At 56.5% G+C, this 27,715-nt stretch overlaps 1 protein-coding gene across 3 annotated transcripts; it reads right to left on the bottom strand.

Annotated features, from left to right (window-relative positions):
• Nucleotides 1-3,034: 3,034 nt before the first annotated feature.
• Nucleotides 3,035-27,218, bottom strand: TBX1 (T-box transcription factor 1). 3 transcript variants are annotated; one of them, XM_050746165.1, is made up of 8 exons: nt 27,170-27,218; nt 25,538-25,919; nt 23,551-23,652; nt 22,569-22,740; nt 21,786-21,941; nt 21,080-21,147; nt 20,903-21,003; nt 3,035-3,144 (listed from the first exon to the last, which is right to left on the bottom strand). In XM_050746165.1, exons 1-8 carry the CDS (start codon nt 27,201-27,203, stop codon nt 3,035-3,037), a joined length of 1,125 nt encoding a protein of 374 aa, XP_050602122.1. In that variant the 5' UTR covers nt 27,204-27,218. The 3 variants fall into 3 exon arrangements, with proteins under 3 accessions (XP_050602122.1, XP_050602119.1, XP_050602120.1); XM_050746162.1 differs by lacking the exon at nt 3,035-3,144 and adding an exon at nt 19,560-20,514; XM_050746163.1 differs by lacking the exons at nt 3,035-3,144; nt 27,170-27,218 and adding an exon at nt 19,560-20,514 and having other exon boundaries at nt 25,538-26,057.
• Between the last annotated feature and the right edge of the window lie 497 nt (nt 27,219-27,715).

The raw sequence follows: 27,715 nt of genomic DNA on the forward strand, positions 1-27,715 counted from the left end.
GGACAGGCTGGCCTTTGTGTCAACAGAACCTGGGTCGTGATGAATCACCATGCGTCTGACTAGCCTCAAAACCCCCACAACAGAAGAAGAAACAGGGTCCCAGTTCCAGACATCCAGCTTGGAAAAGATGTACCTGGACATTGGCGATATCTTCCTAGCAAACAGCCGCTTCCTGCAGGCTGGCAGGAATGCCACCAGAGCCGGCAGTGAAGACATTTAGTGGGGAGGAGGGGTGGCCCGGAGGCAGCGCCCGAGGGTCAGCATGCAGCTCCTGGGAAGAACCTGGGAGGTGACTCCTGGCAGCATGGCTGGTCGCTGCCATCACGCCCCCAGCCAACCCACCAACTGAGAAACGCAGCCTTTGTTCATCGGCCCTTCCTCGTCTTCCTCCATAATGCTCCTGGGTAGCAGTGAGGTCTCTCAAGCCAGAGAGAACTTGTGTTTGAAAATAACAGTGGACATGTCTTGCCATTTTCGGTGCCGACTCAGGTAGGTGTGTTCTACCATCCTGTGTTTTTTGGATTTTTTTTTTTTTTTTTTTTTTTTTTTTTTTTTAGTCAGAGTCTCTGTCCCCCAGGCACAATCTTGGCTCAATCTTGGCAATGGCACAATCTTGGCTCACTGCAACCTCCGATTCCCGGGTTCAAGCGATTCTCCTGCCTCAGCCTCCCGAGGAGCTCAGGACCACCTACATAGTTGCACACCACCATGCCCGGCTAATTTTTTATTTTTTTATAGAGAAGGAGTCTCGCTATGTTGCCCAGGCTGGTCTCGAACTCCTGGGCTCAAGCGATTAATCCTCCCACCTCAGCCTACTTTCAAAGCACTAGAATTACAGGACTGAGCCACTGTGCCCGGCCCACCATCCTGTTCTTATTGGAAGACTTTCCATGTGTCGAGGCGCGGACACAATGCAGCTGGTCCTCTGCTCAGGGCCCCGCAAGGCTGTGTCAGGGTGGCAGCAGGGCTGGGGTCCTTTTCTGTTCAAATCCAGATTCTTGCAGCTGTGAGCCCCAGCCCTGGGCACTGTCCGCATGGTGGTGTCTTCACAGCCAGCAGGGGTGGCCTTGGGGTGTTCCGTGGAGTAACTTTCATGGCCCAGAGTGGGATCCTGAGTGGCTGGAGCCGCGTGCTCCAGCATCCCCAGCCACTGCCTCTGGTGCAGGTGGAGTGGGCCCCTCTGATTACCAGGAGCTATCAGAGGGGCAGCAGGTCTCACTCCACTGGCCGGCAGGCAGCTGTGTGCAGGGACACGGGCCCTGGCACATCTGCCTGGTGAGGCCCTGCCTCCTGCCTCCAGTGACAAGGGGCCTCCCCTCTTGATGGTGATGCCACCATGTGACCTCTGTGCAGCCCCAGTTTATGAGGTAGGTTCGGCCAGCACCCCATTCACAGGCGGGCAGCACTCACCCAGTAATGCGCCGCCAACAGGGTCCCTCTTGGACAAGCAGCTGTGCCTAGAGCCTTTTCCTTCCTCCCTGCGTGTTACTGGCAGGCTAACAGACAGCCCCGGCTCTGAGACCAGGAGAACCTGCCTCCGCCTCTGGCAGCGGGCGTCCCTGCAGGCAGATTGGGCTCAGCACGTAGACACTGAGGGGTCAGCCGATGCCAGGAAATGATCCCAGGAAGGGCTCCAGAGTACAGCCCAGGACCCGCCGCCGCTGCTGGGCGCTCCATGTTGACGTGCTGTGCGTGTCTCCACTCCCCAGGCAATGATGTTCAATCAGGTGTTTCCCACCTGTGTCTCTGCCAAGAAGTCACAGAACACCCTCTGCACAAAAGGACTGTTTGCACAAAGAAAAACAACCCTCCGGGGGTTCTTTAGAAACGCTTATACTCAATTAGCTAGAACTTCATGCGAAATCCCAGCGTGGAAGACAACAAGCCGGCACCGGTGAAAACTTTGCCGTGCACCTGCCCTCCACCAAGCTGCCAGCCCTGCCAGCCCCACCAGCCCTGTGGTCCTAGGCGGACACAGCTGCTGCAAGATCCCCCAGGCCTGCCTCTCCTCGGGGTCTCAACCTCTATGCCAGATTTGCCAGCAATCCCCCTTCCCACCTTGTGGGTGGAGGGTCCCTGAGACCCCCTGTCACTCTGTCAGCTTCCCCAGGTCAGCGAGGTGTGGCTTGGCCCCCACGCATCAGCTTTTACGGGAGGTCCATTAGAAGCTGGGCAAGAGAGACAGAGGGGAGGCCAGGCAGCCACTGCTGAGTGGGACGGGTAGCCCAGCCCATGAGGCTGGCCAACTCTACGGGGGAGGTCCCACAGCACTGGCCAGGAAGTCCACATAGGAAAGCATCAAATGAGGGATGAAGCCACGGACGATGGGGACGACGGCCACAGGGTGTGCTAAGCCGAGGAAATTAGTAGGAGGTGCTCAGCCTGTTATTTGTTTTGTTTTGTTTTGTTTTTTGGTTTTGTTTTGTTTTAAGAGACCAGGGACAGTAGGGGTCTCACTCTGTCACCCAGGCTGGAGTGCAGTGGCATGATCATAGCTTACTGCAGCCTCCAACTAATAGGCTCAAAGAGAAATCATTAAAGCTGACTACAGGATAACATTGTAAGGAAGCACTGAATATGTTCTTTTGCTTTACTCTGTTCTTGAAAATGGAATAAAATGAGACTTGCCTCAGCCTCCTGAGTACCTCAAGCTTCCACCATCCAGCTGTGCAGGTGGCCTGGGAACAGCAGCACATCTGTCTTCTGCCACCTCTTGCACGCACACTTGACCTCCTGACTTGGATTCTGAAACCTGTAAAATGTGGGGTGTTGAGAAATCGAGTTCATCCTGGTGCCATTATCTCTTGCTACATTAATAAACCACCTCAAACAGAGCAGCATAACAGCCATGCTGTGCACGTGGGCTCTGTGGGTCGGGAATTTGGGAGAGGCTGGGCTGAGCGGTTTGTCTACTCCATGGGGTGATGGCCAGAGCTGGAGGATCCGCTTCCACCACAGCCTCTTCACTCAAGTGCTTGGAGCCTTGGCTCCATTCAGGGGCTGGGCACAGTGGGGACCATCAACCTGAGCGCCTTCAAGTGTCCTTACAGTGTAGTGGTCTCAGGGACTCAGACTTCTTACTTGGGAGCTTCAAGAGCACATCCAGCAAGCCAGGCTGGAGCCCAGAGCCTTCTGTGACCAGCCCTGGAGTCAAGGAGAAGGGACACAGATCCCCACACTGGGTGGAGGAAGGTCAAAGTGTTTGTGGCCTTTATCAAATAAGGCTTGTCCTTGTTTCTCTTTGTGTAGCAAGAAAGAGTGAACACAGACAGCTGAGGCCCCAGTAACATCGGCCTCATACACCATCAGTAGGTGGGAAAAGTCCAATGTGCACCCACTCAGTTTGCACAGCCACAGGAAGCCTGCCCAGGACCACCCTGTCACTCAGCCCTGCAGGTGTGATAAGACACTGACAAGGAAGGTTAGTCCTTCCTTGTCCCAACACACCAGGCAATATCTCCAAATGAAAGGACAATGCAATGGGCTCTCTCATCCGTGAAACCCAAAGAATCGCTCATCTCGGGAAGAGATACCAAAGTGTCACAAACTGAAAGCAAATACAAAAGATGGGCTAAAGAGTTCCTCAACGTAACAAGAGGTTTTGTTATCAAAAGAGACTCAGCATTAAAAATAATAAAATACTTAAGAATTAGCTTAACCAGGGAGGTCAAAGACTTGTACACTGAAATCTGTAAAACACTGCTGAAAGAAATTAAAACATAAATAAACGGATATACATCCCATGTTCATGGATTGGAAAACTTAATATTGTTAAGATATGCATAGTACCCAAAGGAATCTACAGATTCAATGCATTCCCTTCAAAAATCCCAATGACATTTTTTGTGGAAATAGAAAAAGCCATTCTGAAATTCATATGGACTCTCAAGGACCCCCTAATAGCTAAAACAATCTTAAAATGAATAAAGTTGGAGGATTCATACTTCCTGGTTTCAAAACTTATTACAAAGCTATAGTAATCAAAACAGTGTGGTACTAGCATAAAGGCAGATGTAAAGACCAATGTAATAGAATAGACAGCCTAGAAATAAACCATCCTGTATATGATCCAGTGATTTTCTTTTTTTTTTCTTTTTTGAGAGAAACAGGCTGGAGTGGTGGCCGGATCTCAGCTGTTGCCCAGCTCCGTCTGGTCACGAGTAATTGCCTCAACTGGGACTATAGGCGCCCGCTCGCCTGGCTAGTTTTTTGTATTTTTTTAAGAGACGGGATTTCACCGTGTTAGCCAGGATGGTCTCGATCTCCACCTCTGTCTCCTCCCAAGTAGCTGCCGACTATAGAGGGTCTCACATGCCCACTGTCTTGAACCTGGCTGGCCTCCCAAGTAGCTGGGACTAACCTGATTTTATTTTATTTTATTTTATTTTTTATTTTATTTATTTATTTATTTATTTTGAGACGGAGTCTCGCTCTGTTGCCCAGGCTGGAGTGCAGTGGCGTGATCTCGGCTCACTGCAAGCTCTGCCTCCCAGGTTCATGCCATTCTCCTGCCTCAGCCTCCCAAGTAGCTGGGACTACAGGTGCCCGCCGCCATGCCCGGCTAATTTTTTTGTATTTTTAGTAGAGATGAGGTTTTACCATGTTAGCCAGGATGGTCTCGATCTCCTGACCTCGTGATCCGCCCCTGCCTCGGCCTCCCAAAGTGCTGGGATTACAGGCACGTGAACCACTGCGCCCGGCCCCAAATGATTTTTAATATGGTGACCATTCAATGGGGGAAAAGACTGTTTTTTTAACAAATGATGTTGGGAAAACTGGATTTACACGTGCAAAAGAATGAAGTTTGATCCTCCACCTCATACCCTATAAACTCACAATAGAGCTAAATTAAGACCTAAAACCATAAAACCCTTAGAAGAAAACATAGGCCAAAAGCTTCATGACATTGGATTTAGCAATAAATTCTTGGATATGGCACCAAAGGCACATGTCACAAAAGAAAAAAAATAGACAAACTGGGCTTCATGAAAATTTAAAAGTTATATGCATCAAAAGATACCATCAACAGAGTAAAAAAGCAGCCTACAGAGAAAATCTTTCAAACCATATATCTGATAAGGGATTAATATCCACAATATATAGGGAACTCCTAAAACTCAACAACAACAAAAAAGCCAATTCAAAAATGGGCCATCCTGGGTGCTGTGGTATGTACCCAGCTATTCAGGAGGCTGAGGCAAAAGGATCACTTAATACAGGAGTTGGAGTCCAGCCTGGACAACATAGTGATACCCTGTCTCTAAAAATTAAAAATTAAAAGAAAATAGACAAATAAGTAGACATTTCTCCAAAGAAGATGTATGAGTAGCCAGCAGGCACAGCATCACTATTCATTAGGGAAATGCGAGTCAGAATTATAATGAGATAGATACTGACTTACACCCATGAGGATGGGTACACCAAAAATAAAAACAAAACAGAAAACAAGTGTGTGGAGAAATCTGAACCTTTGTGCATGGTTGGTGGGAATGTAAAAATGGAGTAGCAGCTATGGAAAACAGTGTGGTCATTTCTCAAAATCTTAGACATAGAATTACCATATGAGCCAGCAGTTCCTCTTGTGACAGAACACCCAAGAGAACCGAAAGCAGGGCTGCAAAGATATTTCTATACCCACGTTCATAGCAGCATTACTCACAGCAGTCAACAGGTGGGAGCAACCCAAGTGTCCACTGACAGATGAATGAATCAACAAAATGCGGTACAGACATACAACAGAATAGTGTTCCGCCTTATAAAGGGAAGGAGTTCCGACACAGGCTACAACACGGATGAACCTTGAGGTCCTCACACTCAGTGAACTAAGCCAGCCACAGAAAGACAAATGCTGTGTGATTCCACTTACATGAGGGGCCTAGAGTAGTCAGATTCATAGAGACAGAGCAGAATGCTGGCTGCCAGGGGAGGGGAATGGGGACTTCTTGTTTAATGGGGACAGAGTTTCAGGTTTCTGAGATGAAGAGTTCTGAGATGGATGGTGGAGATGGCTGCACAGTCATGTGGATGGACTTCATGCCACTGAAATGCACACTTACAAAGGGCTACGATGGGAAATTTGATTTACGTGTATTTTAACTCAACGTTAAAAACTGAAAACTAAAGGTCTGGTTAAGTCTAGCTAATTAGCAAATACATCACCTGACATAGTTCTTTTTTTTTTTTTTTTTTTTTTTTTTTTTAGACGGAGTCTCGCTCTGTCACCCAGGCTGGAGTGCAGTGGCCGGATCTCGGCTCACTGCAAGCTCCGCCTCCCAGGTTCACGCCATTCTCCTGCCTCAGCCTCCCAAGCAGCTGGGACTACAGGCGCCCGCCACCACGCCCGGCTAATTTTTTTTGTATTTTACTAGAGACGGGATTTCACCGTGTTAGCCAGGATGGTCTCGATTTCCTGACCTCGTGATCTGCCCGTCTCGGCCTCCCAAAGTGCTGGGATTACAGGCTTGAGCCACTGCGCCCGGCCTCACCTGACATAATTCTAATTTTTGTAGTAAGAACATTACACAATAAATATGTCAATTTTATATGTCAATTTAAAAAATAAATAAGTAAATGTGAAGGGAAAGAGCTCGAGGGGGCAGTCAGGCTCACTGGGCAGCGGCACTTGGCCTCAGTGTGGTGCCCCCGCCTGGGAGCCGCCGGCCAGGGCTTTTCCCGAGTGATGTGGGTCAGATGCTAATCCCCAGGAGGGTGCTAAGAGCATGTATGAGAAAGAATAAGAACGGGCTAGAGAAAAGCATGGCTACTACTTTCAGAACCAGTTTGAGGGAATCATCCTCAGTGTGTGGGTGTCTGGACTGAGGTGTTTAAGGCATTTTTGGATCAGATATGTTAAGCTTGTAGTTCTCATTAAATATTTAGAAGTGTTTATAATGAGTTTACAGTCAATGTTTAAATGTGAGGAGAAATTTACTTTGTTTTATCCAACAAGTTTTGATTTATCAACTGAGAGTGTGACTCTGTAGAGAAGTATTTATGACAAAACATGCAATTTATTCATACTGGAATTTACTGAACAAGTCACTGTTTTTTAGTTTTGGAAATTTCTTTTTTTTTTTTTTTTTTTTCTTGAGATGGAGTCTCGCTCTGTCGCCCAGGCTGGAGTGCAGTGGCCGGATCTCAGCTCACTGCAAGCTCCGCCTCCCGGGTTTACGCCATTCTCCTGCCTCAGCCTCCCGAGTAGCTGGGACTACAGGCACCCGCCACCTCGCCCGGCTAGTTTTTTGTATTTTTAGTAGAGACGGGGTTTCACCATGTTAGCCAGGATGGTCTCGATCTCCTGACCTTGTGATCCGCCCATCTCGGCCTCCCAAAGTGCTGGGATTACAGGCTTGAGCCACCGCGCCCGGCCAGTTTTGGAAATTTCAAACATGAACCAAAGTGAAGGGAAACATGACAATTCCATGTGCCCATGGCCCGGCGTCCTCCCGGCCACCAGGCCCTGGGTATTGAAGGGTTGGCACTCTGCGGGGCAGGGGAGCCCCAGGTTCACACAGCCACCTGCATCCCTCAGAAGCTCCACTGCTCTCTCTGGTGTGTTCCTGGACGTCTCAGCTTTCTTTTTTTTTTTTTTTTTTTTTGAGACGGAGTTTCACTCTGTTGGCCAGGCTGGAGTGCAGTGGCGCGATCTCCACTCACTGCAAGCTCCGCCTCCCGGGTTCACGCCATTCTCCTGCCTCAGCCTCCTGAATAGCTGGGACTACAGGCGCCCGCCACCACGCCCGGCTAGTTTTTTGTATTTTTTTAGTAGAGATGGGGTTTCACCGTGTTGGCCAGGATGGTCTCGATCTCCTGACCTCGTGATCCGCCCATCTCGGCCTCCCAAAGTGCTGGGATTACAGGCTTGAGCCACCGCACCCGGCCTCAGCTTTCACTTCCTTGTCCGTCAGGACATGTTGACATGGGTGACAACGCCATCCCATGGGAGTGGATGAAGGGCCATGTCAGAGGTGCCTCTCTTTTCTTGTAGATGAGACTGCACAAATGTCCAGTGTCTGAACCGCATGGAAGGGCAGGACAGGAACTGGATTTCCCAACGAGCCGAGCCACCCACAGGACACAAATACGGCCTCCACAGCCACATCAGGTCCCACCTCAGCACAGCACGTGCCTTTCCAACAGTCAGTGACCCCAAGGAAAGATCAGGGAACTAGATCTCCCCCTTACTTACTTTTATTTATTTTATTTGTTTGAGACGGAGTCTTATTATCACCCAGGCTGGAGTGCAGTGGCGCAATCTCAGTTCACCACAACCTCTGCCTCCCAAGTTCAAGCAGTTCTCCTGCCTCAGCCTCCCAAGTAGCTGGGATTACAGGCGCCCGCCACCACGCCCAGCTAACTTTTGTATTTTTAGTAGAGATGGGGCTTCACCATGTTGGCCAGGCTGATCTCAAACTACTGGGCTCAAATGATATGCCTGCCTCAGCCTCCTGAAGTTCTGGGACTACAGGCATGAACCACTGCATCCGGCCCCCCTTACCTACTCTTAGAAATAAGGAGCAACAGGCCAGGCACAGTGGCTCACGCTTATAAAATCAACACTTTGGGAGGCTGAGGCGGGCAGATCACCTGAGGTCAGGAGTTCGAGACCAGCCTGGCCAACATGGTGAAACCCCGTCTCTACTAAAAATGCAAAAATTAACCAGACATGGTGGTGCAAGCCTGTAATCCCAGCTATTCGGGAGGTTGAGGCAGGAGGATTACTTGAGCCTAGGAGGCAGAGTTTGCAGTGAGCTGAGACTGCGCCATTGCACTCCAGCCTGGGCAACAAGAACGAAACTCCGTCTCAAAAAAAAAAAAAAAAAAAAGAAAGAAAGAAAAGAAAAGAAATAAGGAGCAACGGCTGGGTGCAGTGGCTTACACCTATAATCCCAGTACTTTGGAGGGCAAAAGCAGGAGGATCACTTGAGCTCAGGAGTTTGAGACTAGCCTGGGCAACATAGTGAGACCCCATCTCTAACAACAGCAACAACAAAAAAGCCAGGTGTGGCACACACCTGTAGTCCTAGCTATTCGGGAGACTGAGGAGGAAGGATCGCTTGAGACTGGGAGGTTAGGGCTGCAGTGAGCCTTGATCACGATGCCACTGCACTTCACCCTGGTGACAGAGCAAGATCCTGTCTCTTGAAATAAGGAGCAGGAACGTGCTGTTTTACTAGTTAAGAGTAACAAATCCTGGTTGGGCGTGGTGGCTCACACCTGTAATCCTAGCACTTTGGGAGGCCAAGGCAAGAGGATCACTTGAGCTCAGGAGTTTGAGACCAGCCTGAGCAACATGGCAAAAGCCCATCTCCACAAAAAACTTAAAAATTAGCTGGGCATGGTGGTGCGTGCCTGTGTTCCCAGCTACACAGAAGGTTGAGGGGGGAGGATCACTTGAGCCTAGGAGGTCGAGGCTGCCGTGAGCCATGATCACACCACTGCACTCCAGGCTGGGTGGCAGAGGGAGACCCTGTCTCAAAAAAAAAAAAAAAGAGTAACACCACATCCTGAACCTGTGCCCAGCACACTGTGAAACCCAGTGAAAGGGGCTGAGAGAGGATGGAGAGGAGGAGACAAAAAGGACCAATACCCAGAATGGGTCAAAACAGAGAGGGCGTGGGAAAGACCAGCACGCTCTTTATCTATAAGAGTAGAACTTAACGTTCAATGACGTGCACCCTCCGTAGCGTATGGGATTGAGCGTTACCCAGGAAGCTCCTCCTCCCATGTGCCGGCCCTTCCTGCCTGCACTGGCTGACCTGTGTTCTGCACTGTGGTTCTGCCTATTCCCAGACAGCTTATAAACAGAGCCATGCACACGGCACCGCCCGAGCCTGCTTCCTCCCCTCAGCGAGATAAAGTCAAGACTCATCCAGGTTGCCTGCGTCTGTAGGTCATTGCTTTTCATCCCCTCACTGGCAGAGGCACACGCGGGTAGTGTGCTGGCTCTGAGTTGGCGGCTGGCATGGACGTTGGCTACCAGCCTCTGCCTCCATCCCTTGAGGGTAGGCGTGCTTTCCTGAAGCCTTGCACACCCAGACTGATCACATGCGGTTCTGCTTTTCAGGCCCAGTGGCCGCCCTTGAGACATGACTCCTCCCTCCCTGGGTGGGAGACCCAGCTCCTAAGCAGGGCAAGCAGGCCTGGCCCTGGAGTGGCCCGAGGTCCCCTCCTACACCCATCTCCGAGGTGATCCTGCCTCTGCAGAGCCCTCCACCCCCCGCAGGCCCCTGGGTGTCAACTGTCCCTGCCTGGCGGAACATGAGCGCTTGTAGAGCAGGCACTGTGTGTCTTGCGTTCATGGGATGGATACTTCGGCACCTTTGCCTTACCCTCCCACCCCTAGCGAGGGAGGACTGGGCCTTCCTGGAGCAAGGGGCCACACATCTTCCTCCTGAGGAACTGAATTCTTAAGGAAAGCTATAGAGCACCATATTGTGTAGGGACAGAGAAACCACCCCTGAGAGAGAGGGAGATCACGGGCAGGCACAGAGCACAGGCCCCAGAGCTGGGGTGGACACGGCCACAGCACTGCCTGTCCCTGGGGAAGCCACTGGGACTTCCAGGTGGTTTCAGGGGCACTAGCAGCCACGGATGGTGAGAACTCCCCCCCACCTATGCCCACGTGGCTTACACCTTCCACTTGGGAGCTGGTGGGACTTGCCTGGGGCCTGAGCGCTTGGAGGGGCCACCTCCAGGGACGGCTCCGGTAACCCTCCGTCTCCATGCAAAGCTCTCACCAGCCTTCTCCAGCACAGCCTTCTCCAGCACAGCCTGGCAGCCTCCCTCAAAGCCCGCCTCACTGCAGCCAGACCCCTCAGGCTCCAGGCGAGCACTCCAGGCTGTGCTGCCTCACTGGGGAGTCTGGGCCCACTTGGGCAGGGGGAGGAGTGCGGAGAGGGCCCTGGAGCACCACTTCATGCCAGGTGGTACTTGGGAGCTTCTGGCCTCAGAATATTTGGGGCTGTACCACTAGCTGCTTCAGACAGGGTGCGGCCATGTGGGAAGGCCTCGCCATAGCAGTCCGTGGCTCCGGACCTGTGGCTCCGAGTGTGCACTGCAGAGGGTGGACGGCATCCCCCGTCTCCACCCACCAGATGCCAGAAGCACCCCGACCCAGTGTCCCAGGCACTGTCAGACACCCCGGGGGACAAGACTGCTCCTGCTAAAAAAAACCACTGCGTTAGAGGCAGGTAGGGAATTGGTCAATCCAAGATGAAGAGCAGTGGCTTTTGCAACCTGTGGATGATCCAGGATTTTTAAATTGTTACACATACGTTTAAAAACACAAATTTTGGCCAGGCGCAGTGGCTCACTCCTGTTACCCCAGCACTTTGGGAGGCTGAGGTGGGCGGATCACCTGAGGTCAGGAGTTCGAGACCAGCCTGGCCAACATGGTGAAACCCCGTCTCTAATAAAAATACAAAAATTAGCTGGGTGTGTTGGCAGGTGCCTGTAATCCCAGCTACTTGGGAGGCTGAGGCAGGAGAATCGCTTGAACCCAGGAGGTGGAGGTTGCAGTGAGCCAAGATCACACCACTATACTCCAGCCTAGGTGACAAGGGACAAACTCCGTTTCAAAAAACTAAAAACAAAAAACCCATAAATTTGGCCAGGTGTGGTGGCTCACACCTATAATCCCAGCACTTTGGGAAGCCGAGGTGAAGGGAGAGCCTGAGCCTGAGTTCGAGGCCAGCCTGGGCAACCCAGTGAGACCCTGTCTCTATAAAAAATAAAGAATGTGCCATTGTCACCATGTTGAAGTGCACAATTCAGTGGCATTAAGTGTATTCCCAATGCTGTGCATCCACCTCCAGATGAATGCAAAATGGAACCTCTGTCCCCACTAGACACCAACTCCCCATTCCCCTCCCCCAGCACCTAACAATCCCCATTCTCCTGTTTCTTGAATCTGACTACTTGAGGTGCCTCATGCAAATGGAATTGTACACTACAATATGTGTCCTTTGTGACTGGCTCAATTCATGGAGCATAAGGACCTCAGGGTTCATCCATGTTGTAGCATGTGACAGAATTCCCTTCCTTTTTAAGGCTGGATAATACTCCATGGTACACACACACCCCACATTTTGTTGATCCATTCATTTATCAGTGGACACTCGGCTTGCCTCCATTGTAAGTAATGCTGCTATTGTAAGTAATGCTGCTGTGAACATGGATGGAGAAATCTCTCTTTGAGACTCTGCTTTCAATTCTCTTGGGTATTTTCCCAGAAGTAGAATTGCTGGATCATACGGTAATTCTATGTAGAATTTTAATTTATCTTAGAGACAAGATCTTGCTATGTCACCAGGCTGGAGTGGAGTGGTGTGATCATAGCTTACTGCAGCCTGGAACTCCTCGGCTCAAGCAATCCTCCTGCCTCAGTCTACCAAGTAGCTGGGACTACAGGTGCCTGGGCCCGCCCAGGCGGGTCTTGAACTTCTGGCTTCAAGAATTCTTCCTGTTTCACCCTCCCTAACAGCTGTATAATTTTTCAAGGACCCACCACGCTACTCCCCGCAGCAGCTGCACCATGTTACAGTCCCACCAGCAGTGTAGACGGCTTCCAGGGGCTCCACGTCCTCACCAATACGTGTTGTTTTCTGTTTTTTTTTTTTTTTTTTTTTTGAGACGGAGTCTCGCTCTGTTGCCCAGGCTGGAGTGCAGTGGCGCGATCTCGGCTCACTGCAAGCTCCGCCTCCCGGGTTCACGCCATTCTCCTGCCTCAGCCTCCCGAGTACCTGGGACTACAGGCGCCCACAACCGCGCCCGGCTAATTTTTTGTATTTTTAGTAGAGACGGGGTTTCACCGTGGTCTCGATCTCCTGACCTCGTGATCCGCCCACCTCGGCCTCCCAAAGTGCTGGGATTACAGGCGTGAGCCACCGCGCCCGGCCTCTGTTTTTGTTTTTTAAAATCATCATCATCCTAATGGATATCCAGGTCTTTAATATTCACCTTGAATCACCTTCTGGGTATACATGCAATAGGATCTCTGTCCTGCAGCACCAATTCTTATTGGGGAAGAGACCTGTGCGTGGGAAACAGCTACTACTGGAATAGCCACTACTGGAGGGAAACTCAGCAGCTGAGGGTAGAGGGGCAAGATGGGCTTTGCCAGGCAAATCTCCCCCAGCAGCTCAGGAAGGACGCCACACTGGTGCCCAGGGGTCTGGCCCACCCTGAGACCACTCTCCTCCTGGCAGTGACCGTATCAGGGTGCCGAGATGCCTGGGGCTCCATCCTGCAGTCACCTGTTAGAGGGACAGGACTGTGAGGCCTGAGGACCTAGGAGAGCAGGTGGAGGCCAGGAGGTGACAGGGGCAGCTGGGGTAAACTTCCCAGGCAGTGACTGGGCATGGGCTCTCCTGAAGCGGGTGCCTGCCTGAAGATGGCCCCTTCTGGCTGGCCACCTGGAAGGAAGGAGGGTCCTCCAAGGAGGACCACACAGCCAAGCTGGAGGGGCTACCTGGAAATGCCTCTGTGGGGTGCTAGGGGGCCCCCAGTTGCAAGTCTCTCTCATAACTAGGCTGTTTCTTTCCAGCACCTACCACGCAGGGTGATGGGTGTCTTGGGATGTGCTCCTATGTGTTGGTGTCAACCTCACATAGGGAAGGTGAATGTGACAGTCCATTCCCAGGAGGTGGCGGAGCAGGCAGGCTTTCAGATCGGTCAGCTGCATCTTAATAAAGCTGCTTGTTTTTCTAAGTCCCTTGAGACTTGACTTATTGTTATCAGAAGGGTGATTATTTGCATGGAAGTGGCTGTTTCCGTATTTTGCCTCAGCTCAACGCCCGTGCTCGTACAGCTCCGAATCCGCAGAGGAACAATGCCACCAGCTAGCAGCCACTCTGTGGTGCCCGGGCTTCCTGTGTAGCCCAGGCCTCGCCTGCAGCCCCAGCAGCACTTGAGTGCAGGAATCCCACCAGCCTGAGGCGACAGGGAAGGGGACCTGTGTCCTGCCACTGACCCCGATTCTGTCCCTTATCACAAAGGTGGACTGGAGAAGGGCGCCCGGCAGTTCCTGAGAACCAGCCCTGCGGTGAAGGTCCCTACCCTGCTCTGGGAGGATGTACTGCCTCATGGCTGAAGGTCCAAACCACGGCCATGAGCAGTCAGGTAGACTGGGGACTGTTTTGTGGCCTTGCTGCCATCACCATCTTCGTTCTGTGATGATGTCACAAGAAAAAAAGCTGTCTTGGGGAGTAATCCAGAAAACACATTCTGAGATAAAGGATGAATTCAGAAATGGAGGGGAAAAAAAACTATTTGAGAACAGGGCTGGGCACGGTGGCTCACGCCTGTAATCCCAGCAATTTGAGAGGCTGAGGCTGAAGGCTCACTTGAGGCCAAGAATTCAAGAGCCAGGAGTTCAAGACCAGCCTGGGCAACACAGCAAGACTCATATGTCGCTACAAAATATTAGCAGAGTGTGGTGGCACATGGCTGTAGTCCCAGCTAATCAGGAGGCTGAGTCTGGAGGATAGCTTCAGCCCCGGAGTTCGAGGCTGCAGTGAACCATGATCACACCACTGCACTCCAGCCTGGGCAACAGAGCAAGACCCTGTCTCATAAAGAAAAAAAGGCCAACATGGTGAAATCCCATGTCTACTAAAAATACAAAAATTAGCCGGGCGTGGTGGCAGACATCTGTAATCCCAGCTACTTGGGAGGCTGATGCAGGAGAATCACTTGAACCCAGGAGGTAGAAGTTGCAGTGAACCAAGATTGTGCCACTGCACTCCAGCCTGGGCGACAGAGCGAGATTCCGTCTCAAAAAACAAAAAAAAAACCGTTGAGAGGAATTGAGGCTAGAGTGACAGAGGAATGAAGAGATGGGGAAGACTGGGGATGTGCAGAGAGGGGTGTCCTGAGAAATGACATGAGTGAAGAGTGAGGTCCTGGAAGGACAGGGCCACTGCAGGGGCTGGAGACAGAAGCCAGGGTCACCACCTGCAAGAAAGTCACCCAGAGCAAGATGCTGGCACCCAGCGTTGCCCCAGGCCACAGTGGGCACACAGACATGGGCCTCAACTGCAGGATCCTGGCAACTGCCACTGCACCATGGTTTCATGTGCAGCCAAGATCCTTCAGTTAGGCTGAGACCCCCCACTTTGATTAAGAGAGATACCAACTTCAGAGGTGTTGAAATGCAGGCAAAAAACCCTGTGCAACTCAGAATTGGTGAAATGGGGAGATGCACCCCAAAGCTTCCGGGGGTCTGCACTGCAGGAGGGGGGCCTGGGCTGGCCACAGAGCAGAGGATGCCGGCGGGGCCGGGAGGAGAGGATTACGTGCTTACTTTGTGCAATTGAAAGCTGATAGATAAAGGATGTTGACAATGCCATCACCCTTTATAATTAAGAAGATAATTTAATTACTGCTATTAAAACCTAAGCCTCTCCCCCACATGGGCTGGTTTTAGCAAAATATTCTGGTTCTGCTGTTTCCCACACACAGACCTGGCAGCGGTTAAAGAGAGACACTGAGTCTCCGGAGTTTCATCTGAGGAGCCCATCTGGTTTGAAGTAGTACAACAAGCAGGAAAGGGAATTGAATCAAAGGCACCAGTTGTGTTTTTTGAAATCCAGAAAATGTGTGAGGTAGCATCAGGGAAAAAGGTCTCATCCTGTCCCCCCAGGCCTGGGTGCCACTATGCCAGGCTGGGGGTCCGTGTCCCCACCTGCTCCTTGGCGGGGCTCTGCAGGATGCTCCTTCGGCGGGGAGGGGGGTGAAGGAGCTTGGCGAGGAGGAGGGGCAGGATGGTGCAGATGCTTGCGGACCCTGCCCGAGCACACAGACTCATTGGAACCCACAGGGAGGAGAGAAGTAGGAATGAACGTCCCTGTGCCCATGGCTGACACAGGCCTCCACTGTTGACAGAGAGTTTCTCCACACAAGGCGGAGGTCAGCACCCCAGCTGAAGGGGAAACTGAGTCTCTGGAACACGGAGTCTCTGAAACACAGGCCACATGCTCTGCCGTGGTGCCCACCTCCTGGTTGGGCTGCACTGCCTGACACACTGGAGCCATCCCTTTCTCCTAGAAGCAGCTCCTCGCCCACCACTCTCCCTCCACCAGCGAGAGGTGAGGCTCTCTCTGCCCTCGGCAGCTGTGGCCACGTGGAATTCTCTGGTATGCGGGTGCTTTGATCTGCGGCACACCTGGAGATCAGGGCCTCAGCCTCACACAACTGTCATCGCATGGATCCCACACACCCCATGGACTTCCCCAGCTGGAGGGTGCGCCGCAGGGTGGGGCCTGGAGCCCGCCAGGCCAGGGTCTCATCTCCACCAGGCCAGGGTCTTGTCTTCCTCCGCAGCTCAAGGTGCCACCAAACAGTCTCGCCTTGTCCCACAGCCAAGCCCCAGGGTGCTCCTGCCTCTGCCCCTCCAATGGTTTCCTGGGTGAGAAGCCCCTCTGAGCAGTGGGGTGCCCATCATCCCTTCGACAAAGGGGCACATGCTGCAGAGGGCAGCGGTGGGGGGTCCTCTGAAAACAGGGAACAGGGCTACTGTAGGATTGCCCAGCTACACCCCGAGGCCCTGGGGTCCTAGAACCCTTCTGTGGGATGCAGTGGTGTGAAGGGGGTGTGGATGGTCCATTCTTAGTCAAGAATGTATCTATTTCCTTCGTTGTGCATCTGTTGTTTTTGGAGAGTTTTTGGGAGTGAGGAGTCTGGGGGCCCTTCTGGTCTCTTGTCCTCCTGAGTTCTGGCAGCTGGACGTCTGGAGCCAGGCTAGGGGAGGGGAACGGGGCCTCTGGACCAGCTAGGGAACCTGGAGGAGGATGCTTGGGGGAAGTCCAACAGCTGAGGGGGAGCCTCTAGGGGAACAGCAGTGGGACGAGCCCCCATCCCCTACACCGTACTGCCCAGCACAGTAGCGTACAGAAGGGGCAGGGCAGGTGTGCTCGACGAGGAACCTAAAACAGGGAACAAGAAGGGGAAGGAAGAACGGCCACTGTCAGTCCAGTAGCGCAGCTAGGACAAATCACCACAGGCCTGGTGGCTTATAAACAGTGGACAGTTATTTCTCCCAGTTCTGGAGGCTGGAGGTCTGTAAGCAGGGTAGCACTCAGCTAATCCTGGTCATGAGGGCTCCACGCTCGCGACCTAATCACCCCCTAAAGGCTCCATCTCCTGCCGCCATCACCTTGGGGGTGAACGTTCAGATCACAGCTGTCACAGAGGAAGCTGCTGGAAGCCAAGCCTTAGGGCAGCTGCCCACAGGAACGTCAGCTCCACAGGAACGGCCAGGAACGGCACGGCAATGGCTGGGGCATTGGCCAGACAGCGCCCGCGGCGGGCAGGCAATCACCAGGCACTGGTTGAGGACTGAGCACATGAGGGACAGTGAGCAGCGGTGTGCACCAGTCTTGCAGACACACAGCCAGTGGAAGCTGCCACCCAGACGCCGGCCTGCGAGCTCTCATTTACAAGAAGTTCTCAGATGCACAAACTCATTTATGGGGGTGGAGAGGAGGAAACCCACGCCTCTGTGGGCCACTGCCCAGCGTGGGAGCGCCTTCAGCAGCAACAGCAGCACTGTGGTGACCCGTGGCCTGTGAGCCACAGAGCACCTAGAATGGGGCCAGCGAGGACCTGAATGTTTAATGAATCCTGGTTCATTAGGACACGTGGCTGAGTGTGATGGCTCATGTCTGTAAGCCCAGCACTTTGGAAGACCAAGGCAGACGGATCACCTGAGGTCAGGAGTTCACAACCAACCCGGTCAACATGGTGAAACCCCGTCTCTTACTAAAAATACAAAAATTAGCCGGGCATGGTGGTACATGCCTGTAGTCCCAGCTAGTTGGGAGGCTGAAGCAGAAGAAATCGCTTGAACCCGGGAGACAGAGGTTGTGGTGAGCCGAGGTTGCACCATGGCACTCCAACCTGGGCGACAGAGCGCAACTCAGTCTCAAAAAAAAAAGAATGTGAATAGCCCTGGATGGCCAGTGGCGGCCCTGCTGGACAGCTGGGTGCTCCATTTAGCGTGGCCATCCCAACAGGAGGGGCACGTTAACAGGCCAGTTTGCTGCACAGCCAAGGTCCTTGCACATTGCTGTGTGTCCCACCCTCATTGACAAACACTGTGTTTGCTCTTTGTTCAGGGGAGAGCTTTTCCTCCCTTTAGCTTTGAACAAAACCAAGGTGGAGGTGTCGAATGGCAGCCCCTCCGCACACCCTGGATGTGGAGTATGGAATGGCTGCTTTCTGACCGCAAGAGAGGGAGGCCCTCTGCAGTGCAAAGCCCCGCCCACTGTGGGGCGCATGGGTAATGGCTGCCCCAAGTTCACACAGGTGTGGATCAGGACTCAGGAATGGGCATCCACAGCCATCCCCCAGAATGCATCTCCAAAGCCGTGTTCACGGAGCCTGTGGGCCACCGGGGCAGATGCTGCAGAGGTCTTCACACTCTGGTGTTAGCTACCCTTTGAAGCTTTAGATGGCCCCTGGAGAACCCCTCCCACCCTAGACTGGCCTCTGGGAATGGTTCCTGCCATTCAGTTACTAAGACCCTGCTCACTTCACGCTGCCAAGGCAAACATGGATACGAAGAACAGGTCCATCGAGAGTGGACATCTGGAAACTCCTGGCCGTGCCCTCGGAGAGGTAGCACTCAGGCTGCCGCTACCATGTGGAGTGATGAGCCAAGTGGCCTAGAAGGCAGCAGTTGCCACAAACACACTGGGACAGGCGCGGGAGGTGGGGGACAGAGCCTCGGCCACGTGCACTTCCCGTTCATCTTGTGTCCAAGTCAGCAGCCTTGGCGCTGACCGGCTGTCAGCCCTTCCTGCTTGCGCTCAGGAAGGGAGGGATCAAAGAGTTCCTCTTGCCCCATCCCTGGTGTTGAGTTAACAGGGAAAGGTCCCTTAGCCACCTGGCCTGGGAAAAATGCTTCACACACAGGTCTCAAGATGACTCATGGCCACTGTCATTGTGCCCCCTGGCCAGGTCACTCCGTAGGGACACTCACAGCAAATAAAGTCAATAAGCAGGGAACAGGCGGGCCTGGGCCGGCAGGGGAAATGCTAGCAGAACAGTGCTGCCTGTTTTTGTCTTTCCATGATCCCATCCCGGTCAGAGGCTTCTCCCGCTCCCAGCAGCGACCGGCAGTGTCTGTCATGACCCTTCTTCCCAATTTCCATGGAAAAGCACAAGCATCTGTCCCGAAAACAGGCCAGGGCACAGGCCCAAGTCCCAGAAGAGGGACAACTGCAGGTGTGAGGAATTTAAATAAAAAGGCAGGATGCACACCTGGGCGGTACCACCAGCCCTGGGGAGGCTGGGATGAGACGGGACGGTGGGAAGGTGGGGGGAGTGCACAGGCCTGGCAGGAGGGGCCTCGGAGAGGGGAGGGGCAGTGGGAGCCCCTTTGGGGCGGGGAGAGGGCAGGGGGCGTGGCGGACAGGGCGCAGTGGGACCCGGACCGACCTAGTCTGCAGGGATTGGGGATGGGGAGGCCCTGAGGGCCCCGAGCCACCCTGGGCTCGCTGTCCCGAAGATTCCCAACGCGATCTAACTGGGAGCAAATAAATGGACACGCAGGCGGCTTCCAAAAGAGGCGAAACCGTTTATCAAGTCGGCGCCGGCGCGGTATCTACAGTATCTACAATATCTACACGTATCTACACCGCCTGCAGGCGGGGCTCTCGGGTTGTCTACACTGCAACTGCCGGCCGGGCTGCGGGCGACGCGGTCTCGGGGAGAACAATAAATATCACTTCCTTCCGCCTGCGACCGGGCGCTTTGGCACTGGCGGGCGGGGACCCCGTGGCCCTCGGGGCCGGGGAAGGACCCGCGGTGGCTCCAGGGACTGGGGAACCGGGATACTTCGATAGCCCAAGGGGCTGGGGGGTGGCGAGGGGGCCCCCATGGCTTCGAGGCTGGGGAAGGGGAGACCCGAGGTGGCCCCTGGGACTGAGGAAACATATTTCTTGCTGGCCCTTGAGGCAGGGGGGTCGGGCCCCGCGAACCTCGGGGCTGTGCGGGGCCGGGGCGGGGGCGCGGCGGGGCGGGGCCCGCGTTATCTGGGGCAGTAGTCGTAGGAGCCGGGCGGCGCGGCTCCGGCCGACGAGTACATGTTGGCAGCCGCGGCGGCGGCGGCAGCAGCGGCGGCGGCGGCGGCAGCCGGACTCACGGGGTGGTGGTGGTGGTGGTGCGGGTGAGCGTGCGGATGGTAGCCGTGGCTGCGCAGGCCGGGCAGCGGGTAGGGCGCCGGCCGGCTCTTGGCCCCGAGGTAGTGATCGTAGGCGGCAGCCGGATACTTGTAGGGGTGGTGGTGCAGCGGTTCCGATGCGCCGGGCGCCTCCAGGCGCAGCTCGGGGTGCGGGGGACTGGGCCGGCCTCCGGGCGCGCCGGGCAGCGGGACTAGGCCGCCGGCGCCGCCGGCCCCGGGCAGCGAGGGGCTTAGCACCCGGGCCAGCAGTTGCGGAGGGTGCGCCGGGTCCCCGAGTACTGCCGGCCCGCCCGCGTCGCGCTCGAATTCTCGCCGGGCCTCAGCCGCGTCTGCGGAGAGGGCCGAGGAGTAAGCGCGGCCGGCCGTGGCCGCCAAGGAGCTCCGACGCCCCACTCGAGGCCCTGGCGGGGAGAAAGCGCTCGGCCGCCCTCGGTGTTCCCGACCAGTCGGTGCGAGCGTGCCCGAGACCCCGCACCGCGGGCGCCCCGAACCCTCCCCCGGGCCCGCGCCCCTCTGCGGGCGGCGGCGGCGGCGGCGGGCGGGGCGCAGCCGTCGGGCCGGGCGGGCGAGTGCGCGCTTGCCCGCCGCCGCTGCAGTTGTGCAACCGGCGCGAAAGCCTGGAGCGCCCCGGGGGCGCAGGCGAGGTCGGGCGAGGCCGCCGGCCCGGGGAAGAGCGCGCACAGGGCCGGGACCCGGATCCCACGACCCCGGCCCTACCTTTCTCCGCGCCGCTGGGCTGCGTCGGGGAGGCCACGGGGTTCCGCGAGCGCGCGAAAGCGCTCATGAGCGGCAGCGCGCCGGGCCGGTGGTTCCGGGGCCTGTGGGCGGGAGGCGGGTCAGGGCGGCGCCTGCACCAGGCGCCCAGCGCTCACTCTCTCTGGGGAGGACACTCACCAGTCCTCAGGGTCGCAGTCCCGGAAGCCTTTGGCGAAGGGATTGCTGGCAATCTTGAGCTGCGTGATCTGCAGGGAGGTGGGTGAGAGCAAGCCGCTGGAGCCCTGCAGCCTGGGCCACCCGACCTCGGCGGAGGATAGGGGAGTGTTAGGAGAAGAGCACCAAGGGCCTCTCTGCTGCCCCGACAAGCAGCAGCCCACATCTGCCTCTCCTCTACGGAGCTGGTGCTCCCTCCTGCAGGGGGCGGGGGTCTGAGGAACCTCCTCTCTCACTAGGGAACCCCTCTCTGGTGTCCCCCAAGTGGATGGGGATGGAGACCCTATGCCCCTGACTGGGACGGGAATGTGGTCACCGCCCCCCTCCCTGTGCAGCGCAGGGCGGGGCGGAGGGAACAGAGCGGGTTCCCTAGGAATCTGGGTACACCTCAGATCAGGCCTCTGATGGGGAGTTTCCGGAATGGTTCGGAAAACAAACTTTCAGGACAGTTGCCGCTGGAGGTGAAGCTGATAGGAGGCTGGGCCAGCCAGCCTCTGGAGGGAGGGGGCTGCTTGAGGCCCTTGGGAGTGGGGCTCCAGTTGGGTTGGGCTCCACTGGGACCACAGCCTGCAGGTCTAAGCGAACCTACTGTCCCCAAACGGCAACTGAAAATTACACCCGCTTCCCCAGAGGCATTGAATCTGCTCAGGTCCTCCCCGCAGGCCCTCACCCGATGGTTCTGGTAGGCAGTGACCGCTGTGAATCGCGTCTCCTCAAACACAAAGGTTTTAAAGTTCTCCTCGGCATATTTCTCGCTATCTTTGCGCGGGTCCACATAGACGACGTGGAAGCGGGGCTGGTATCTGTGCATGGAATTCAGAATAATCTGGAAGACAAGGTGGGGAATCAGCTCTAGTGGTGGGGCTGGGCTGAGGATCTGGGGTGGGAGCCAGGAAACGGGCTGAGGTCTGAGTTGGCAATGAGTTTCCTGGATAAGTTGGGCAAAACCCTTAATTCCAAGATGAGGCTGGGTCACTGGGCCAAGAGGAGGCTGTGACCCACTGGCAACTGCCAGGAATGAGCTCCAAGCGGCAAAAGATCTGGGTTTAGGTTCTGTGGTGCCTGCCCAGCGGCCTCGCCGCCCTGGACTCCATAAAGCCTTTCCCCAGCCCCCTTGCACGGCCCCATCCTTTCCATTAAAAAAGGTTCCCGCATAAAATCAGGAGTGAGGTGAGAGAAGGAGGGCGACCCCTCTCCCAGGGCCCAGGTCCACTAGGCTGTGTGACCCCTGACCAGAGGCTGCTCTCCCCATCGGCACGCCAGTGCTGCCCAAGCTCTGCCTCAGCCTCTGGCCTCGCAGGGACTCTAAAGGGCCTCCTCAGGGGCAGCCCAGAGCCTCCTGGAGACAGCCGAGGGCCTGGGGACTCTACAGGCCTCTTAGGGACAGGCGGGTGCCTGGGGACACGAGGCCTTGCTTGTGGGACACCGGGAGCCTGGGGAGGCGGTCGCTCACGTGGCCGTTGTCGTCCAGTAGGTTGTTGGTCAGCTTGAGCTTGTCGAAGGACACGATTTGCTTCATCCACTGTGCGCCCTTGGCAGGCGAGTCGGGGTGGTAGTGCACGCGGCCTGGCGTGGCAGGGTCAGCCTTCCCTGCCACCAGCCAAGAGGAGCTGTGGAAGGCGTACCTGGAGCGGCACGGAGCAGGGTTGTGCATGTGGAGGTGAACCCAGAGGGCCTTGACCACTGTGCTGCATGAACCCTAAAAATGCCTCTGAGAAGTTTCCCCGCCTGTGAGATTGAACCCTCTGCTGCCACACATGCTGGGAGCTTTTCCGAGGGGGCCTATGGACTAAACAGAGAACTTCCACCCACCCCAACACTCAAAACAATTAAGGAACTGGACACCCCGTGGGGCACTGAGCGCTCCCACCATCTCATTTCGCTGGATGCGGGTCCTCCGGCCCGGTGCCGCTGCGGTGGGAGCCCACACTTGGTCTTGCCGGGCCTCAGGCACAGGGCAGTGCTCATTCTCTTTATTAATTGCTGTTAATTGTCCAGGCAGCTGAGGCCCGCCCTGCATAATCTCTCCCGGCCACCCCACCTTTCCGGCCCAGCTCCAGGACCCAGAGTTCCCTGGGGATGGGGGAAGGGAACTAGGCACTCAGGCCGGCCTCCTGGGAGACAGAGACTTTAAGAAGTCCGGGGCTGGGTACTTGAGTGACCACCCTAGGGCCACACCAGCCCAGGGGCGCAAGAGCTGTCTGCAGCCTGCAGCTCAAGGGGCTCCCAGAGGCGGGTTCTGAGAGCACATGGAGTGGGATTGTCGGTCTGGGGTCAGATGGGAGTGGAGGAGGGAGCGGGTTGATCGGGCAGCATCGCAGGTGCCTGAAGAGTTTCATGGTGCAGACGACCCTTGGAGTTGGGTCACCAGGCAGAGACCTGCCACTTTCCAGGGTGCCCTCCCAGGTCCCTTACGCTCACAACCGCTCGCTCACCGGTAGCGCTTATCATCCACCGGCACGAAGTCCATAAGCAGCATATAGTCAGCCATGGGATCCATGCCGAAGAGCTTCACTTGGAAGGTGGGGAACATCCGCCTGGGGGTGATGAGGCCTCCGGTCACCCCAGCTGGTGGAAGGCAGCCCCCCTTAACCTGCCTGGGGCTAGCAGCCCCTCTGCTTGGCCCTTCCCTCCAGCCTCTGGGGGCTGCTGTGTCATCCCAACCCTTGGGCTCCATCTCTCCTGGCTTAGCTGCTCTAATCTGAGCAGGCCCCTACTCAACTGGGAGCTCGGCACAGCAGTGGAGCTTCCTGGGCCGTTCCTGGACACAGAAATGGCAGGCCCAGTGCTGGAGACCCCACCTTCGGCAACCTTGGACTGCATAAAGCCGACCTTGCCCTTGCTGACTTTTTGGCCTCTTGGTCCCAGATTCCGCCGGCAGCAGGGTGCCTAACATGCGCCCTTAGCAGAGCCTCCCCAAATTGATGAAAGCAGCTCCCCGCTCCAACAAAGTGAAACCGGGTAGTCCCGTGTGATTTCAAGGCGTACTCACTGCCCTTTTAGCTGGGTCTTCGGCTGTTACCCAATCCCCTCAGTGAGGCGAGGGCCCAGAGCCCTCACTCCCCTGACACTCAGGGCCCCACTCTATCATGGCCCCATGAAAGAGTCTCCCCACCTTCCTCAGGGCACAGGCAAGCTTCTGCTCCCCTTAAGACAGGTAACCCCAAGACGCGGCTACCCAGGGTGGACGCAGCTTATGTCTTTCCCATTCCTCAAATCTCCCCCGCTTTGGACCCTGGCTCAGTAACCGATCAGGGCTCTTGAAAGGACATTCTGTGGTACCTGGACGGGTGTAGGCCATGGGCAGCCCCCACATGATGGCGCAGGAGTAGTGGCCGTGGGGCCCTTCAGGACAACACAAGGATTGGCCCTCACTTGCCCTCCCCACTGCCTCCCCTCACAAGCAACTCCCTGCAGAAGCCTCTGAAGGTAGGTTCCCAGGTGAAGCCCAGCACGGACAAGGCCCTTGCCGGGCTGGCCTGAGCCAGAGGCTGTGCTGCCGCTGTCCTCAGGAGGGCCTGTGTGCCTGGGGACAGCAAGGAGGGCCTGGAAAAAAACCCACAGAGCTGGAGCGGAGCACAGGCCCAGGTTCCTCAGGAAGGACGCGGGCAGCAGGGAAACAGAAACTACGAGAAGGCTTTGCAAACAGGCCCTGAGCTCCCCTTGGCTGTTCGAACTCCGAGCTGGTGTGTACATTTAGACACAGCCCGGCACCCGCCTTTGTCTAATGGTCAAATCGGGTGCATCTGCAAAACTTGTTCCCCTTCTCTCTTGGTCTTTAAAACAAATACAGGCCGGTTGGAAGGTGACGGGCCGCTGGCTACAGAGCCAGGCCTCACAACTATGGGGATCTAGGCTGAAGGAAACTGGGTAGCAACTTCCACGGAACAGTGCACGCTGTTTTTAAGGGCAATCTTCTCCTGAAAGTGTTCAGAGAGCTGCCTGGCTGCTGCTCTATTATCTTCCCCGCATAGACTGAACTCCAGAACCGAACTAGCGTTTCCTTAAGGTGGGATTTACTAGGAGTCGGCCCGGCGGCGAGGTCCCCTGGACGCCGCTGCCTGTCCCCAGCCGGGTGCGTTCCAAGCTGGGCCGGTTTCTGGGCCGCGCGGCGTCCTGGGGCCGCCGGCGGGGCGGGCGGGCGAGTCCCGCGGGGCTCCTCGCCGGTTCCCGTGTGGCCCGCGCCGTCTCCTCCCGCTCCGGCGGAGGATAGGTGAGTGTTAGGAGGGGAGCGCCGGGCGGCTGTCGCCGGAGCCGGGACGGCGGACAGCGAGGGAGGCAGCGGGGCCCAGAGGGGCCCGCAGGTGGCCGGGCCGCGCCCCCGACCCGGCTTTCGGCCCCGCTCGCGCGGATCCGGCGGAGGCCCGCGGCCCTGGCTGCAGCACGTGGGGAGGGTCGCGGCGTGGGGAGGGGCGCCCTGACCTGCCGGCCTTGGTGACGATCATCTCGGTGCCCAGCTGGTTGAACTCGTCCCACAGTGCCTTCATCTCCAGCTGCACGCTCACACCGGCCACCTTCGCGTTCTTCTTCACCGGCGCCTTGGCTGCGGCCGCGCAGCTGGCCCCGGGGCCCTCGGGCTCGGCGGCAGCGCTGGTGGCGGCCCCGGCGGCCGGCGCAAACGGGTAGGCGTGCGGCGGCGGCGGGCCCGGGGCGCCGGGGGCGGCGGCGGCGCACGGGTCGTAACGCGGCGGCGGCGGCGGCGGCGGCGGGGGCTCGCGCGGGCCGTACGGGTCGGCGCCGGGCGACGCGGCGCCCGGGAAGCCCCCCGCGGCCCCCAGGCTGCTCAGGCTGCTGGCCGTGAAGGCTGCAACGTCGCAGAAGTGCGAGAGCTGCGTGAGCCACGGGCTGGACACGGCGGAGATCATGACCCGCGGCCGCCGCCGCCGCCGCCGCCGCCGCCCCCGCCACCGAGCTGAGCGCTGCCCCGCGCCGCGGGCCGAGTGGCGGGCGCCGCGCTGCGTGCGCCCCGGGCCGCGCAGCCCCACACCGCAGGCCGGCCCCGAGGAGGCGCCCCGCCCCCCGCCCCGCCCCGCCCCGCGCCCCCCCCACCCCCGCGCCGAGACAATGGCCTCGCTCCCTCCCCCGGCCCTCGCCCCTCCCCCGCCCCTTCCCCCTCCCCGGCCCCCAGCCCGCCCGCCGCGGCTCGCTCGGCCCGGGGCCCCCCGACCGCCCGGACCGGCTCACCGATGCGCCGGGCCCTTCGGCCGGCCCTCGCTCTGCCGCCCGCCCGCGTGCGTTTCTCCTCTCTCTCTCCCAGACGTTCTTTTCCTAATTTGTTATTTTACCTTTGTCGTCCTCATTTAAATTTTCCCTCCCGATCATCTTTCCTTCTTCCCCTATCTCAGTAGTTTCTCTTTATTTCTGTTTTACTTTCCGCCTCTTCCCGTTTTTCTCCATCCTCGCCTTCCTTTTCACTTTATTTTTAATCATTCTTTGTCTTTCTTTTAGTCGGCGCCTTTCCTCTTATTTCTGTATGTTCTTTGTTTTTTATGTTTTTTTTTTTCAAAAAGAAAAAAAACTAAAGTCTTTCCTTTTTTTCTTTTTTATGACTTTGCTTTCTGTCTTAAATTTTCCCTTCATTTTCTCTCTTCTCTTTCGCTCTTGCTTTTTATTGCCTTTTCGTGTCTTTCTGTTTCTCTCCTACCTTCTTCTTCGGGTTTTTTGTGTTTTCTCCCCTTTGCTCAATTTCGTCTCCTCGGCTTCCTCGCGGCTTTCTCTCCTTCTGTGAAACTCTTCTGCACTCTCCTCTCTTACTAACTTTCCTCCCCTCTCTCCAAGCTCACGGCCACCTCTGCTCTTCTTCCCAGCCTCACTTGCCCTCTTCCGGGCCTGTGTTTACCTGCGTGCCCATCTCCAAAGCTGGGCCCCCAGGCTGGTGAGGGGACAGGCTTTGGGCGGGATGCTAGCTCTTCCTCTCTGCCCCAGAGCCGCAGCCAGAAGCCTGGAGCCCACCCTACCAAGAGCTTCCTCCACCTACTCTTCACGCGGGCCCCATAGCAGCTGAGGCAGGGGGTCTGGCGGGCGGGCCAGTGTAGACACGGCCTAGAGGCTCACCTTCCATGTCTCTGGTGACCGTGCTGAAGTGCATCCCGGTCGGGGACCCTGGCAGCCAGCGAAGCTTCACCCGGTCGGAGGACCCCGAGCCCTGGTGGGCGGTGCGCTCCGCTGCCTGGGCTGCAACGAGAGAGGCGATGCTGAACGCACTGGCCCGGGGAGACAGCGGGCTCCGCGCGTCCATAGGCGCCCGGCGGCCTGGCCGGCGCCGCCTTCCACTGCGTGTGCCCAGCCTCACCGCGCCCAGCCCAGCCCACGAAGCCCGGGGGCGGGGGCCTGTGGTGCCACTCACAGCCGGGGGCCCTTGGCCCAGAGGATTATGGCGTCATGGGCCCCCCACTTGGGGTTGGTAGCAGCCTAGGGGCCCAAACGGGTGGAGCACCCTGGAAGTACAGGGCCCTCCTGCTTTCCAAGCTCCCTGCCCCTTTCGTCCGTTCCCAGGGACCTCCATGACCAACGCCCCTTGAACATCCCGTTGCTCCTGCAAAGGCACGGCTTTCCTCTGTACAGCGAAGCCACCATCAGCTTCTACAGCCCCCCGAGGAG

Source organism: Macaca thibetana, chromosome 10 (assembly GCF_024542745.1).
Source record: "Macaca thibetana thibetana isolate TM-01 chromosome 10, ASM2454274v1, whole genome shotgun sequence".
NCBI classification, from domain to species: domain Eukaryota; kingdom Metazoa; phylum Chordata; class Mammalia; order Primates; family Cercopithecidae; genus Macaca; species Macaca thibetana.

What these genes read in the sequence shown, in the direction of transcription:
- TBX1 (XM_050746163.1), bottom strand. Translation starts at nt 25,980, where the DNA reads ATGATCTCCGCCGTGTCCAGCCCGTGGCTCACGCAGCTCTCGCACTTC. An exon ending in GTGGATGATAAGCGCTACCG is followed by an intron (nt 22,741 to 23,550) that starts GTGAGCGAGCGG and finishes GTGCCGCTCCAG; the next exon opens with GTACGCCTTCCACAGCTCCT. An exon ending in TACTGGACGACAACGGCCAC is followed by an intron (nt 21,942 to 22,568) that starts GTGAGCGACCGC and finishes CTTGTCTTCCAG; the next exon opens with ATTATTCTGAATTCCATGCA.